We start from the raw sequence: 12,943 nt of genomic DNA on the forward strand, positions 1-12,943 counted from the left end.
CTTCATGGTGACATTAGTCCCTCATGACTAGCAGAAAACCTTTTGTAAAATAAGTGTTTGATTGCACTGAACTCCCCTTTCACCAAAATCTTTTATATTGACCTCCCTCCACAACCTCTTTGGAACAGTCTCTCAGAGCTATCTGAGGTGCTGTCTCCTGGGCTGAAGTCCTGATTTTGTCCCAAATAAAACTTAACTCACAACTCTCATGTTGTGTATCTTTTTTAGCTGACAATTAAATTCTTCAGCATGTCTCACCTTGACAATTGTAGCAACAATATAGTTGTTCAGTCGTGTCCGACTCTTTGCAGTCCCATAGACTGCAGCCCACCAGGCTTCCTTGTCCTTCACTATCTCCTGGAGCTTGCTCAAACTCATGTCCATTGAGTCGGTGATGTCATCCAACGTCTCATCCTCTGTTCTCCCCTTCTCCTCCTGCCTTCAATCTTTCCCAGCATCAGGGTATTTTCTAATGAGTCTGCTCTTCGATCAGGTGGCCAAATATTGGAGCTTTAGCTTCAGCATCAGTCCTTCCAATGAATATTCAGGGTCGATTTCCTTTAGGATTGACTGGTTTGATCTCCTTGCAGTCCAACGGACTCTCAAGAGTCTTCTCCAGCACCACAGTTCAAAAGCTTCAATTCTTCGGTGCTCAGCCTTTTTTATGGTCCAGCTCTCACATCTGTACATGACTACTGGGAACACTATAGCTTTGACTAGATGGATCTTTGTTGGCAAAGTAATGTCTCTGCTTTTTAATACACTGTCTAGGTTTGTCATAGCTTTTCTTCCAAGGAGCAAGTGTCTTTTAATTTCATGGCTACAGTCACCATCTGCAGTGATTTTGGAGCCCAAGAAAATAAAGTCTGTCACTGTTTCCATTGTTTCCCCATCTACTTGCCATGAAATGATGAGACCAGATGCCATGATCTTAGTTTTTGAATGTTGAGTGATAGTTAATCTTTCTGATTTTTATCTCCTCTGCAACTAATATACTTTTTGCTCAACTTCCAAAAACGGTCTTTCTAAACTGCAGATTTGGTTATACTTTTAAACTCCTGCCATTTACTCTCTTGTTGTTGTTGTTCAGTTGGTAAGTCACGTCTGACTCTTTGTGACCCATGGACTGCAGCATGCCAGGCTTCCCTGTCCTCTACCATCCCCCAGAGTTTGTTCAAACTCATGTCTGTTGAGTCTGTAATCCTATCTAACCACCTCATCCTCTGCCGCCCTCTTCTCCTTTGCCTTCAATTTTTCCCAGAATCAGGGTATTTTCCAATGAGTCGGCTCTTTGGTTCACATCAGGTAGCCAAAGTATTGGAGCTTCAGCCTTAGCATCATCGGTCTTTCCAGCAAATATTCAGGGTTGATTTCCTTTAGGATTGACTGGTTTGATCTCCTTGCAGTCCAAGGGACTCTCAAGAGTCTTCTCCAGTACCACTATTTACTCTCTTACATTCCCCTAAATGCACCTCACTTTCTCATGAATCTATGCCTTTGCTTTTCCCATTGATTGGAATATCTTCTTTTATTTTTGGTCAGGGTTCACTTCCTTTGCCAAACCTCCCTGATTATTTCCTTTCCTCCAACAAAGATACTGTTCCCTACTGTATATTAGTATATCTTGTACATTCTTTTATTACTCACATATCCTAGCATATTAGATTAATCATTACTTTGTATATCTCATTTATTGATCTGTCTCTCCTGTTAGACTCCAAATTCCTTCAACATAGAAACTGTCCTGTAATCACCTTTACATTTTAGTTCTTAGCTTGGCGTATATCTAGCAATTGTCCTGGGCTTGCTTAGTGGCTCAGTGGTAAAGAATCCACCTGCCAATGCAGGAGACGTGGGTTCAATACCTGGGTCAGGAAGACCCATTCCAGTATTCTTGCCTGGGAAATCCTATGGACAGAGGCACCTGCGGGCTACAGTCCATGAGGTCGCAAAAGAGTCAGAGTCAACTTAGTGATTAAACAACAGAGTCCCAAATATCTGGCTGCTGTGATAGTAAATTTTCTGTTCCTCTTCCCTCTTGATACCCAAGAGCTATGGGTGGAGAGCATAACTCTTTCCCCTTTAGATATTCGTTTCTGTTCCTTACTTGTCATTTCCAGATTTATCTGTTGCTACTTTATACTCAAAGAATCTGCCTGCAATGTGGGAGACCTGGGTTCAATCCCTAGGTTGGGAAAATTCCCTGGAGGAGGGCATGGCAACCCACTCCAGTATTCTTGCGTGGAGAATCCCATGGACAGAGGAGCCTGGTGTCCATGGGGTCACAAAGAGTCAGACACAATTGAGCAACTAAGCACAGCACCTTATACTCAATTATTAAGCAAGTGGCTAGTTCACCCTTTGTTAATTACAAATTAAATATTTTTGATCAAGGAAGAACAATTTTTTAATTAAGACCCTCTGTGCAATGAATGAAATTTCATGACCCAGGTTTGTACTGCTCTGATTCTGAGTATTTCCCAGGCCCTCAGATTCTATTTGGTGAAGCATGTGGCAAAGAACAAGAAGGAAGTGGTTGGTCCTGAGTACCACCTTCCATGTTAAGTTAGTTCCCTTCTTCAAGCTAACTGCTAAATTCCTCAGGATCCTTACTCATGATGCCAGGAAACTTCCCCAGGTCTTCTTACCTTGAGCAGTAACTCATTGGAAAAGTATTTTGGTGTGATGTCCTTTCCTTGATGATCTATCGGGCAGGGAAGTGGGTTGTTGGTCAGAATCAGTAAGGTCTTATCCTGATCATACTCTATTACTTTTAACGTGAAGCTTTGAATTTTCCTGTTTCGAGCCAGGAATTTCTGCAGTGCAGTGGGCTTCAAAGGCTCATAGTACTGGGCCTGAGCAGACAGAAAGTTTTCCAGAGAGACAAAGGGATTAGATCAAGGGCAGATTAACTGATTGGTTAGCTAAGCTTTTGCCTTTATGGGTTAGGGACAGGGAAGCTGGATGGGGCCCGGCTAAATCTGCTCAAAAACTTATTTTACAGAAAATATCTAAAGCTTTCAGTCCCTTCAGAACATTTCCCTGCACATCTACCAAGGGGCTGAGGAAATGAGATGGGAAAGTTTCCACATAAAAAGGAACAGAGAAGACTTAATTCTTGTGAAAAAGTGTAACATTGTGTCCAACACAATAGGGCCGCAGAAGTTTCTATGTTAAACCTAAATGGCCTTCTCTACAATGCTGAGGCAGAGTGGACCATGAGATACCAGATCTCTGAGCCCAGGGAGCCCTGAGGAGGCCAACACAGCTCTCATCTACCTCTTCCCACCCACCATCGTTTCTCCAGGCACAGCCACATTAAAGGCAAAGCACAATGTCAAAAAGGAAAAACAGTCACAAAAAGAAGCATGTCACTTTAGATGTGATGGGGGAAGGGGAAGGCCCACTAAATTTGCTTTTCCATCAGTAGGGAGAAGGCAGGGGACTAGAGAGGGAGGAAGGGAGAGGGAGAAAACAGAATACTTCCTAATCAGACATAAGTTTTCTCAAAGTAAGGGGAAAAAAAGTCAGCTGTAGGGCCCACTTTTTTCCCAGCCCCACCCTCCTCCCTCTCCACCATTCCCATCAGCGCCCTGAGACAGCTCTTCTTCCAGGTCCCAGGAGAATGCACAGTCACAGTAGCTGGTGGCACTTGGAGGCACTTGGGTTATTCTCTGCATTGGGCCTCGGCACCGCAGCTGAAACTTGTTCTTGGAGATCGTGGGGGAATGCTTTTTTATCACCTACCAAATTTGGATGGACTGTGTAATGGTGCAGGTTCTTTAGAACAAATTTTGATTGCCCGACTGCATCAATAATCTAGAGACAATAAACAAAATATTAGTGTTTCAAGTTGCGCCTATCCTAAACAATATTCTATTCCTTACTTCACCTTAATCCAGCTAAAACCTGGTCTCTTACTCAAATCAAGTGAGAAGAACTTCATGTTCTGCACCCTGGGTTGCTGGAATGAGAGCCATATCATGTAGAGCTAAGTTCTAAGACGTCCTGACAGGGAAGCTTGTACATGGAAGTGTGGACCAGCTGTGTGAAATGTTAGGGGTCATTAGGAGGTGAAGTGGTGAAATAGACAAGGATGGCATCAAAGTTTAGACAAATCACCCCAAGGGGTTATACCTCTTTCCTCTGCCTTTTCCATTTCTATAGGAAGGAAATCAGATAAAAAGAAGAAAAAAAAATGAAGGACAATCTTTAAGGAGAAAAGCAAGTTACAGAAGGCCAATAACTTGAGGGTTGTGAGTGGAAGGAAGTCTTGGGGATAACTGCTTGCTGGGCTGGGAGGTGGCACACAGCAAGGGAGGAACAGCAGTGCACTTTGCATTTTTAAAAAATATTTTTCCGATTTATGATTCTTCTAGAAATGTAGCAAAGAGTAATTGAATTTTGGTAACCCTTCTGTCTGAAAAATGTGGAAGTGTTAGTTGTTCAGTTGTGTCTGACTGTTTGCAATCTCATGGACTGTAGCCTGCTAGGCTCCTCTGGCCATGAAATTCTCCAGGCAAGAACACTGGAGTGGGAAGTCATTTCCTTCTCCAGGGGATCTTCCCGAGCCAGGAACCAAACTCAACATCTACTGCATTGCAGGCAAATTCTTTACCATCTGAGCCACCAGGGAAGCCCCAACCCTTCTGTCTGCCACTTTGCATTTATCTGCCAGTGGTGGTGCTGGTGGATTGTTTCAGTGTCATGCCTGGTGGTAGAGTTGCTGGGCCTGCTCCAGCTTCTGCTGACTCCAGGGTTGTTGTCTGGCCCTAGATAGGAAAAGGAGTTCATGATGTGAGCCACAGATCATGAAAGAGGAACTCCCCAGGTCGGTAAGTCCCCAATATGCTACTGGAGATCAGTGGAGAAATAACTCCAGAAAGAACGAAGTGATGGAGCCAAAGCAAAAACAACACCCAGTTGTGTATGTGACTGGTGATAGAAGCAAGGTCCGATGCTGTAAAGAGCAATATTCCATAGGAACCTGGAATGTCAGGTCCATGAATCAAGGCAAATTGGAAGTGGTCAAACAGGAGATGGCAAGAGTGAACTAAAATGGACTAGAATGGATGAATTTAACTCAGATGACCATTATATCTACTACTGCTGGCAGGAATCCCTCAGAAGAAATGGAGTAGCCATCATGGTCAACAAAAGAGTCCGAAATGCAGTACTTGGATGCAATCTGAAAAATGACAGAATGATCTCTGTTCATTTCCAAAGCAAGCCATTCAATATGACAGTAATCCAAGCCTATGCCCCAACCAGTAATGCTGAAGAAGCTGAAAGTGAATGGTTCTATAAAGATCTCCAAGACCTTTTAGAACTAACACCCCAAAAGATGTCCTGTTCATTACAGGGGACTGGAATGCAAAAGTAGGAAGTCAGGAAACACCTGGAGTAACAGGCAAATTTGGCCTTGGATTTTAGAATGAAGCAGGGCAAAGGCTAATAGAGCTTTGCCAAGAGAACGCACAGGTCATAGCAAACACCCTCTTCCAACAACACAAGAGAAGACTCTACACATGGACATCACCAGATGATCAACACCGAAATCAGATTGATTATATTCTTTTGCAGCCAAAGATGGAGAAGCTCTATACAGTCAGCAAAAACAAGACTGGGAGCTGACTGTGGCTCAGATCATGAACTCCTTATTGCCAAATTCAGACTTAAATTGAAGAAAGTAGGGAAAACCACTAGACCATTCAGGTATGACCTAAATCAAATTCCTTGTGATTATACAGTGGAAGTGAGAAATAGATTTAAGGGACTAGATCTGATAGATAGAGTGCCTGATGAACTAGGGACTGAGGTTCATGACTTTGTACAGGAGACAGGGATCAAGACCATCCCCATGGAAAAGAAATGCAAAAAAGCAAAATGGCTGTCTGGGGAGGCCTTACAAATAGCTGTGAAAAGCAAAGGAGAAAAGGAAAGATATAAGTATCTGAATGCAGAGTTCCAAAGAAGAGCAAGGAGAGATAAGAAAGCCTTCCTCAGTGATCAATGCAAAGAAATAGTGGAAAACAACAGAATAGGAAAGACTAGAGATCTCTTCAAGAAAATTAGAGATACCAAGGGAACATTTCATGCAAAGATGGGCTCGATAAAGGACAGAAATGGTATGGACCTAACAGAACCAGAAGATATTAAGAAGAGGTGGCAAGAATACACAGAAGAGCTGTACAAAAAAGATCTTCACGACCAAGATAATCACGATGGTGTGATCACTCACCTAGAGCCAGACATGCTGGAATGTGAAGTCAAGTGGGCGTTAGAAAGCATCACTATGAACAAAGCTAGTGGAGGTGACGGAATTCCAGCTGAGCTGTTTCAAATCCTGAAAGATGATGCTGTGAAAGTGCTGCACTTGATATGCCAGCAAATATGGAAAACTCAGCAGTGGCCACAGGACTGGAAAAGGTTGGTTTTCATTCCAATTCCAAAGAAAGGCAATGCCAAAGAATGCTTAAACTACTGCGCAATTGCACTCATCTCACGTGCTAGTAAAGTAATGCTCAAAATTCTCCAAGCCAGGCTTCAGCAATACGTGAACCATGAACTCCCTGATGTTCAAGCTGGTTTTAGAAAAGGCAGAAGAACCAGAGATCAAATTGCCAACATCCGCTGGATCATGGAAAAAGCAAGAGAGTTCCAGAAAAACATCTATTTCTGCTTTATTGACTATGCCAAAGACTTTAACTGTGTGGATCACAATAAACTGTGGAAAATTCTGAAAGAGATGGGAATACCAGACCACCTGACCTTCCTCCTGAGAAACCTATATGCAGGTCAGGAAGCAACAGTTAGAACTGGACATGGAACAACAGACTGGTTCCAAATAGGAAAAGGAGGACGTCAAGGCTGTATATTGTCACCCTACTTATTTACCTTACATGCAGAGTACATCATGAGAAACGCTGGGCTGGAGGAAGCACAGGCTGGAATCAAGATTGCCTGGAGAAATCGCAATAACCTCAAATATGCAGATGACACCATCCTTATGGCAGAACGTGAAGAGTAACTAAAAAGCCTCTTGATGAAAGTGAAAGTGGAGAGTGAAAAAGTTGGCTTGAAGCTCAACATTCAGAAAATGAAGATCATGGCATCCAGTCCCATCACTTCATGGGAAATAGATAGGGAAACAGTGGAAACAGTGTCAGAATTTATTTTTTGGGGCTCCAAAAATCACTGCAGATGGTGACTGCAGCCATGAAATTAAAAGACGCTTACTCCTTTGAAGGAAAGTTATGAGCAACCTAGATAGCATATTCAAAAGCAGAGACATTACTTTGCCAACAAAGGTCCATCTAGTCAAAGCTATGGTTTTTCCAGTGGTCATGTATGGGTGTGAGAGTTGGACTGTGAAGAAAGCTGAGCACCGAAGAATTGATGCTTTTGAACTGTGGTGTTGGAGAAGACTCTTGAGAGTCCCTTGGACTGCAAGGAGATCCAACCAGTCCATTCTAAAGGAGATCAGTCCTGGGTGTTTTTTGGAAGGAATGATGCTAAAGCTGAAACTCCAGTACTTTGGCCACCTCATGTGAAGAGTTGACTCACTGGAAAAGACTCTGATACTGGAGAGATTGGGGGCAGGAGGACAAGGGGACGACAGAGGATGAAATGGCTGGATGGCATCACGGACTCGATGGACATGAATTTGAGTGAACTCCGGGAGTTGTGGATGGACAGGGAGGCCTGGCGTGCTGAGATTCATGGGGTCGCAAAGAGTCAGACACAACTGAGGGACTGAACTGAACTGAACTGAGATAATCTAAGAATGAGTCAAAGGGATGAGAGCACAAGGAGATTAAAAAAACTTTGAGTTACCTCTTTGGGGCTTGGTTTAGTGAAAAATTAGATACGGAGCACAATCTTATGTGTGGATCAGCATTTCTAAAGATCACCTGTTCTCAAGTAAGTGATAGGGTAAGATGAGATTCAGAAGAAAGGGAACTGCACAGGGGAATAGAGTAAGAAGGTAAATGAAAAAGAGGGTGATAGTAAGGAGCAACAGAACTGTGTGGTGAGGGGAGGTGTTATGCTCCAGGAGGAAAATGCCAGGAGTTGGCAATTTTCAGGTGTGGGAAGAGGACTAGGAGAAGGACTGGCAGAGCTATGCCATGCATTCCTTTAGACATGGTGGGAAGCAATAGGGGACAGATCCTAAGATGTACTGATTTAATTTATACTACTTTTTGTAAAACTGGAGTCCCTGGGTTCAAAACAAAAATACATTTGAAAATCCTGCTTCACAGATGTGATATCTAATATATAACATTTAGAGTCATAAACATCTAGGAAAAATCTGTGGGGGAGACGATGCAAAGACTTTTTTTACAATATATTTAAAATTAATTTGGGGGAGAAGCATCTGGGAATTTTTCTGAGGTATTATATATTTTTCCAAATTAGTTTCCAGCAGTTAACTAAGATCCCCTGGAGTAGTAAATGGTACCCCATTCCAGTATTCTTGCCTGGAAAATTCCACGGGCAGAGGAGCCTGGCAGGCTACAGTCCACGGGGCCACAGAGTCAGTCTGACTGAGCAACTAAGCACACACACACACACACAGGAAGCTCCAAATTGAAGTATGTTTTTAGTTTTATGTTGATTTTGCACTGTCTCTGGCTGATGAAATGAAAGTTGACCCAGAAAATCTACTTGAACATGATAAACCTAGGGAAGTAACCAAGCTACTCAATGAAGTTTTGTTTTAAGAAGTGATCACCATATCTAGTTTAAGTCAGGGTTTAATGCTCACTCATGCCCTAACATAGATTTCTGGTCGCTGGGTTTTGAGCTGTGATTCTTTGTTGATATGTCCCTGTCTCTTCCCTTTTCTTTTCCCACTTCCCTGGTGGCTGGGATGGTAAAGCATCTGCCTAAAATGCGGGGGACCCGGGTTCGACCCCTGGGTCAGGAAGATCCCCTGAAGAAAGAAATGGCAAGCCACTCCAATATTCTTGCCTGGAAAATCCCATGGATGGGGGAGCCTGGTAGCCTACAGTCCACGGGGTTGCAAAGAGTTGCACACGACTGAGCGACTTCACTTTCTTTCTTCTGTTTTCTATGTCTCTGTTTCTCTTTCATTAAATTTGATAAATTAACCTGCTTTCTATATAAATCTTGACTACTTTTTGCTTTTCAACAGGAAGTTTGTGAGACCCAGCTTATAAAGTACTCTAAGCAACTCCAAAGAAAGATTATAAATGAACATTGCTAATGTTCTTTCTTACCTCATCACTATCAAAAAATACTTCTTTCTCAAATGTAACTGGGCTAGTTCTGGAAGTCCTTGGTTTGCCATGTTGAGGCCTAAAAAGAGGCAGAATACCCAATTAATTTTCTTGCTCAAAGGTGTGGTCTTCTACACGTTTTTGACCTCCCTCAGTGAAGTTTGGGGACGTGACTTAAAGGAGCCAATTTAGGTGATCATTAATTCCATATGTTTGAAGGTGGGAGGAGAAGGGGATGACAGAGGATGAGATGGTTGGATGGCATCACTGACTCAATGGACATGAGTTTGTGTAATCTCTGGGAGTTGGTGATAGACAGGGAGGCCTGGCGTGCTGCAGTCCATGGGGTCACAAAGAATTGGACACAACTGAGTGATAGAACCCAACTGAACTGAATTGCATATGTATGGGTAGCAAAGAAAAGGATTCATTATTCAGCCTGCATGCTAGAGGAAAACCAAACTTCATTTTGAAGAGTTTAGCAAGTGGGATCTCTTAGAGACACGGTGACAACTGATAAGTTGATTTCTCTTAAAGTAGCAGTTTTAAGACATGAAAATTAAAACCACACTAGGCTATCACCTCACATCTGTCAGAATGGTTATAATAAAAAAGAACACAAATAACAATTACTGGAGAGGATGCAGAAAAGAGGAAGCCCTCATATGTTGTTTGTGGGGATGTAAACTGGTGCAGCCACTGTGGAAAACAGTATGGTGTTTCCTTAAAAAACTAAAAATGGAACTACCATAAGACCCAGCAATTCTACTCCTGGGTATGTATATATATATATATATATATATATATATATATATATATACACACATACATTTATATATATATACATTTATATATATATAAATCTGAAAATACTAATTCAAAATAATACATGTACCTCAATATTCATAGCAGCAATATTTACAGTTGCCAAGATATGGAAACCTTAAATTGAATAGATAAAGAAGATATGGTATGGCACTTCCCTGGTGGCTCAGTGGTAAAGAATCTGCCTACCAGTGAAGGAGAGACAGGTTTGATCCCTGATCTGGGAAGATCCCACGTGCTGCAGAGCAAGAGCAACTAAACCCATGCACCACAACTGTTGAGGCTGTGCTCTAGAGCCTGGAACCGCAACTCCTGAGCCCAAGTGCCCTTGAGCCTGAGCTCTGCAAGAGAACCTGTGGCAATGAGAAACCCACGCGTGGCCCCTAGAGAGTAGCTCATCTCAACTAGAAAGAAACCTGCAGAGCAACAAAGACCTAGCACACCCCCCAAAATAAATAAGAAATAAAGAGGACATAAAAAGAGAAAATGTGATATGTATATAAAATGGACTACTACTCAGCCATAAAAAAGAATGACATTTTGCCATTTTCAACAGCATGAATGGGACTGGGAATGTGTTATGCTAAAGTGAAGTCAGATAGAGAAAAACAAATATTATATGATATTACTTCTATATGGAATCTAAAAAAAATAAAAGAAACTCTGACTGTAACAAAAAAGAAGCATACTTACAGATATGGTGAGCAAACTAGTGGTCACCAGTGGGGAGTGAGGAGGGAGAGGGGCAAGACAGGAGTAGGAGATTAAGAGGTACAAACTGCTATGTGTAAGATAAATGAAATATAGGGATATATTGTACAACACAGGGAATACAGCCAATATTTTATAATAACTTTAAATGGATTATAACATTTAAAAATTGTGAACTATTGTGTTGTACACCTGAAATGTATATGATATTGTACATTAACTATACCTCAATGAAAAAAATAGAGATTTTAGACCACTCAAGGAACTGGTCTAGTTGACTGTTTAAGCAAATGCTTTTGTGCAACTGGACCATGATAATATCCTTAAATTATAAACACTGTTTTATAGACCTACCTGCCTACTCTTCTCTACATGGAAACAATTCTGCCTTTGCCAATAATTAGCCAATAATTCCATGAGAAGGGATATAGTTAGTGGAACATCACAACTAAATTTCCACTAATGACTGCTTGGATTACTGGTTCCCTCATGTACTTAAGCATAGCTAAGTTTCCTTACCTAGAATTAAGATAATAAAAATAATCATCAGTTACAAATATTCTTGTAATCTATGGTTTCACTTACTTTCCCATCTCCCCTCCCCCAGATACCAGTTCCCTCTGGGGAAAAGGGAGGGGGCACAAAAGTTGCAATATTTAGTAACAAAGTATTTTGGATTCCTTGACTAATTCTTAGGAAGCCCATTTACTGTTCAAACATTGGAAAAGATGCACATCAATATTATTGGGTTAATGATGAAAATAAATAACCTGGTTTCTCTTTGGAGTTTAAACTAGCTTAAATTAAGTAGGATCCTGGAACTACCTCAACTAAACCTCTCCCCTTTAAAAATGAGGGTGGCAGAGTAAGGACCAAAATAATAAAAGTAGAAAAAGCTAAGCTATAAATATAGTTGATAGGTCACCTGGCTATAGCATGGTACAAATAATCCCCAATCCAGGATCAAATCCATCCAAGGATGGCTCTTTTCCATCTATTGCTGGCCACAAGCTGCATCATCAACTCAGGCCAAAGGTCTTAAAAACAGTCCCCAGGGGAGCAGGTGACACATTGTGGACAGACCAAAATAAATTCATCCCCTTAACATTGTAGAGTTGGTACCCTTTTGATGTGTCCTATTGCTTTAAGTTATCTAATAACTAACACTATATTATAAGCTTTGGAGGGGTGGGAAGGAGGCTTAAGAGTGGATATATACATATATGTATGTATGTATATATATATATATATACACTTATGGTTGATTCACATTGTTATACAGCAAAACCAATACAACGTTGTAAGGCAATTATTCTCTAATTAAAAATAAAAATAGAAAAACAAAAATCCCCACTATATTATCAGCTTTATTGTAGCACTTTTCAAAATGATTCTTTGGTATCTAAAAGGCAGCAGAGGATCCCAGATGCTCTTGTTCAAGGCCAATTTAAGGCATAGATCAACATGAAAAATGCTTCTTCAACCCAGCAGTGTCCATCTTTGACAGCCTGGTGCTTTCTTTTTGGGCATGAAGCACAGCCCAAGATCTGATTATTGATCTGAGAACTGTCAGTTAAAATGTTGTATTAAAAATTTTTTTTTTCTACGTAGCATACAGGATCTTAGTTCCCTGATTAGGGATGAAACTTGTGCTCCCTGAAGTGGAAGCACAGAGTTTTAACCACTGGATCACCAAAGAGGTCTCTAAAATGTTGTTAATTGAGTATCTACTCTGTGACTAGTACTGTTCAAAGTGATATGGGCTACAAAATAAGTCTGTATAAGAAGATATTTATAACTTAGCTGGGCAAACAAGACTACACACTTGGTCTGTCTCCTTTGGCCCATTGCTGTTCACTGCTAAGTGGGCCAGCTGAGGCAAGTAGTCACCCAGAGGCCAAACTCAGTGCCTCTAAATCGTCCACGCTCTGCAGGGGTTCAGTTCAATGCAAACATTCTCTTCTTAGCACATTCTGTGTGCTCAGCCCCTTTCTTGATCCTGGATGGGAAACAAGAGGAGACAGCAGTGCCCATGTGAGTGCAGAAAATGCATGAGATGTGATGATCCTTGCCCTCATGAAAGGAGGGAAGAGGAAGTGATTGTTACATGTGAAAAAATAATGACAACTACATGCTAACATATTAGGTAAATCAACTCATTT

At 41.4% G+C, this 12,943-nt stretch overlaps 1 protein-coding gene across 1 annotated transcript in view; it reads right to left on the bottom strand.

Moving 5' to 3' along the window:
- Positions 1-12,629, bottom strand: part of TSGA13 (testis specific 13) — a 28,296-nt gene extending 15,667 nt beyond the window's left edge. Inside the window, exons 1-4 of the mRNA XM_052638351.1 lie at positions 12,607-12,629; positions 9,246-9,324; positions 3,748-3,819; positions 2,649-2,855 (exon numbers count right to left, since the gene is read on the bottom strand). Of these exons, the coding sequence (XP_052494311.1) occupies positions 2,649-2,855; positions 3,748-3,819; positions 9,246-9,324; positions 12,607-12,629 (381 nt within the window). The remainder of the gene's footprint in view (positions 1-2,648; positions 2,856-3,747; positions 3,820-9,245; positions 9,325-12,606) is intronic.
- Positions 12,630-12,943: the final 314 nt, after the last annotated feature.

This window comes from Budorcas taxicolor, chromosome 4 (genome assembly GCF_023091745.1).
Source record: "Budorcas taxicolor isolate Tak-1 chromosome 4, Takin1.1, whole genome shotgun sequence".
Taxonomy (NCBI): domain Eukaryota; kingdom Metazoa; phylum Chordata; class Mammalia; order Artiodactyla; family Bovidae; genus Budorcas; species Budorcas taxicolor.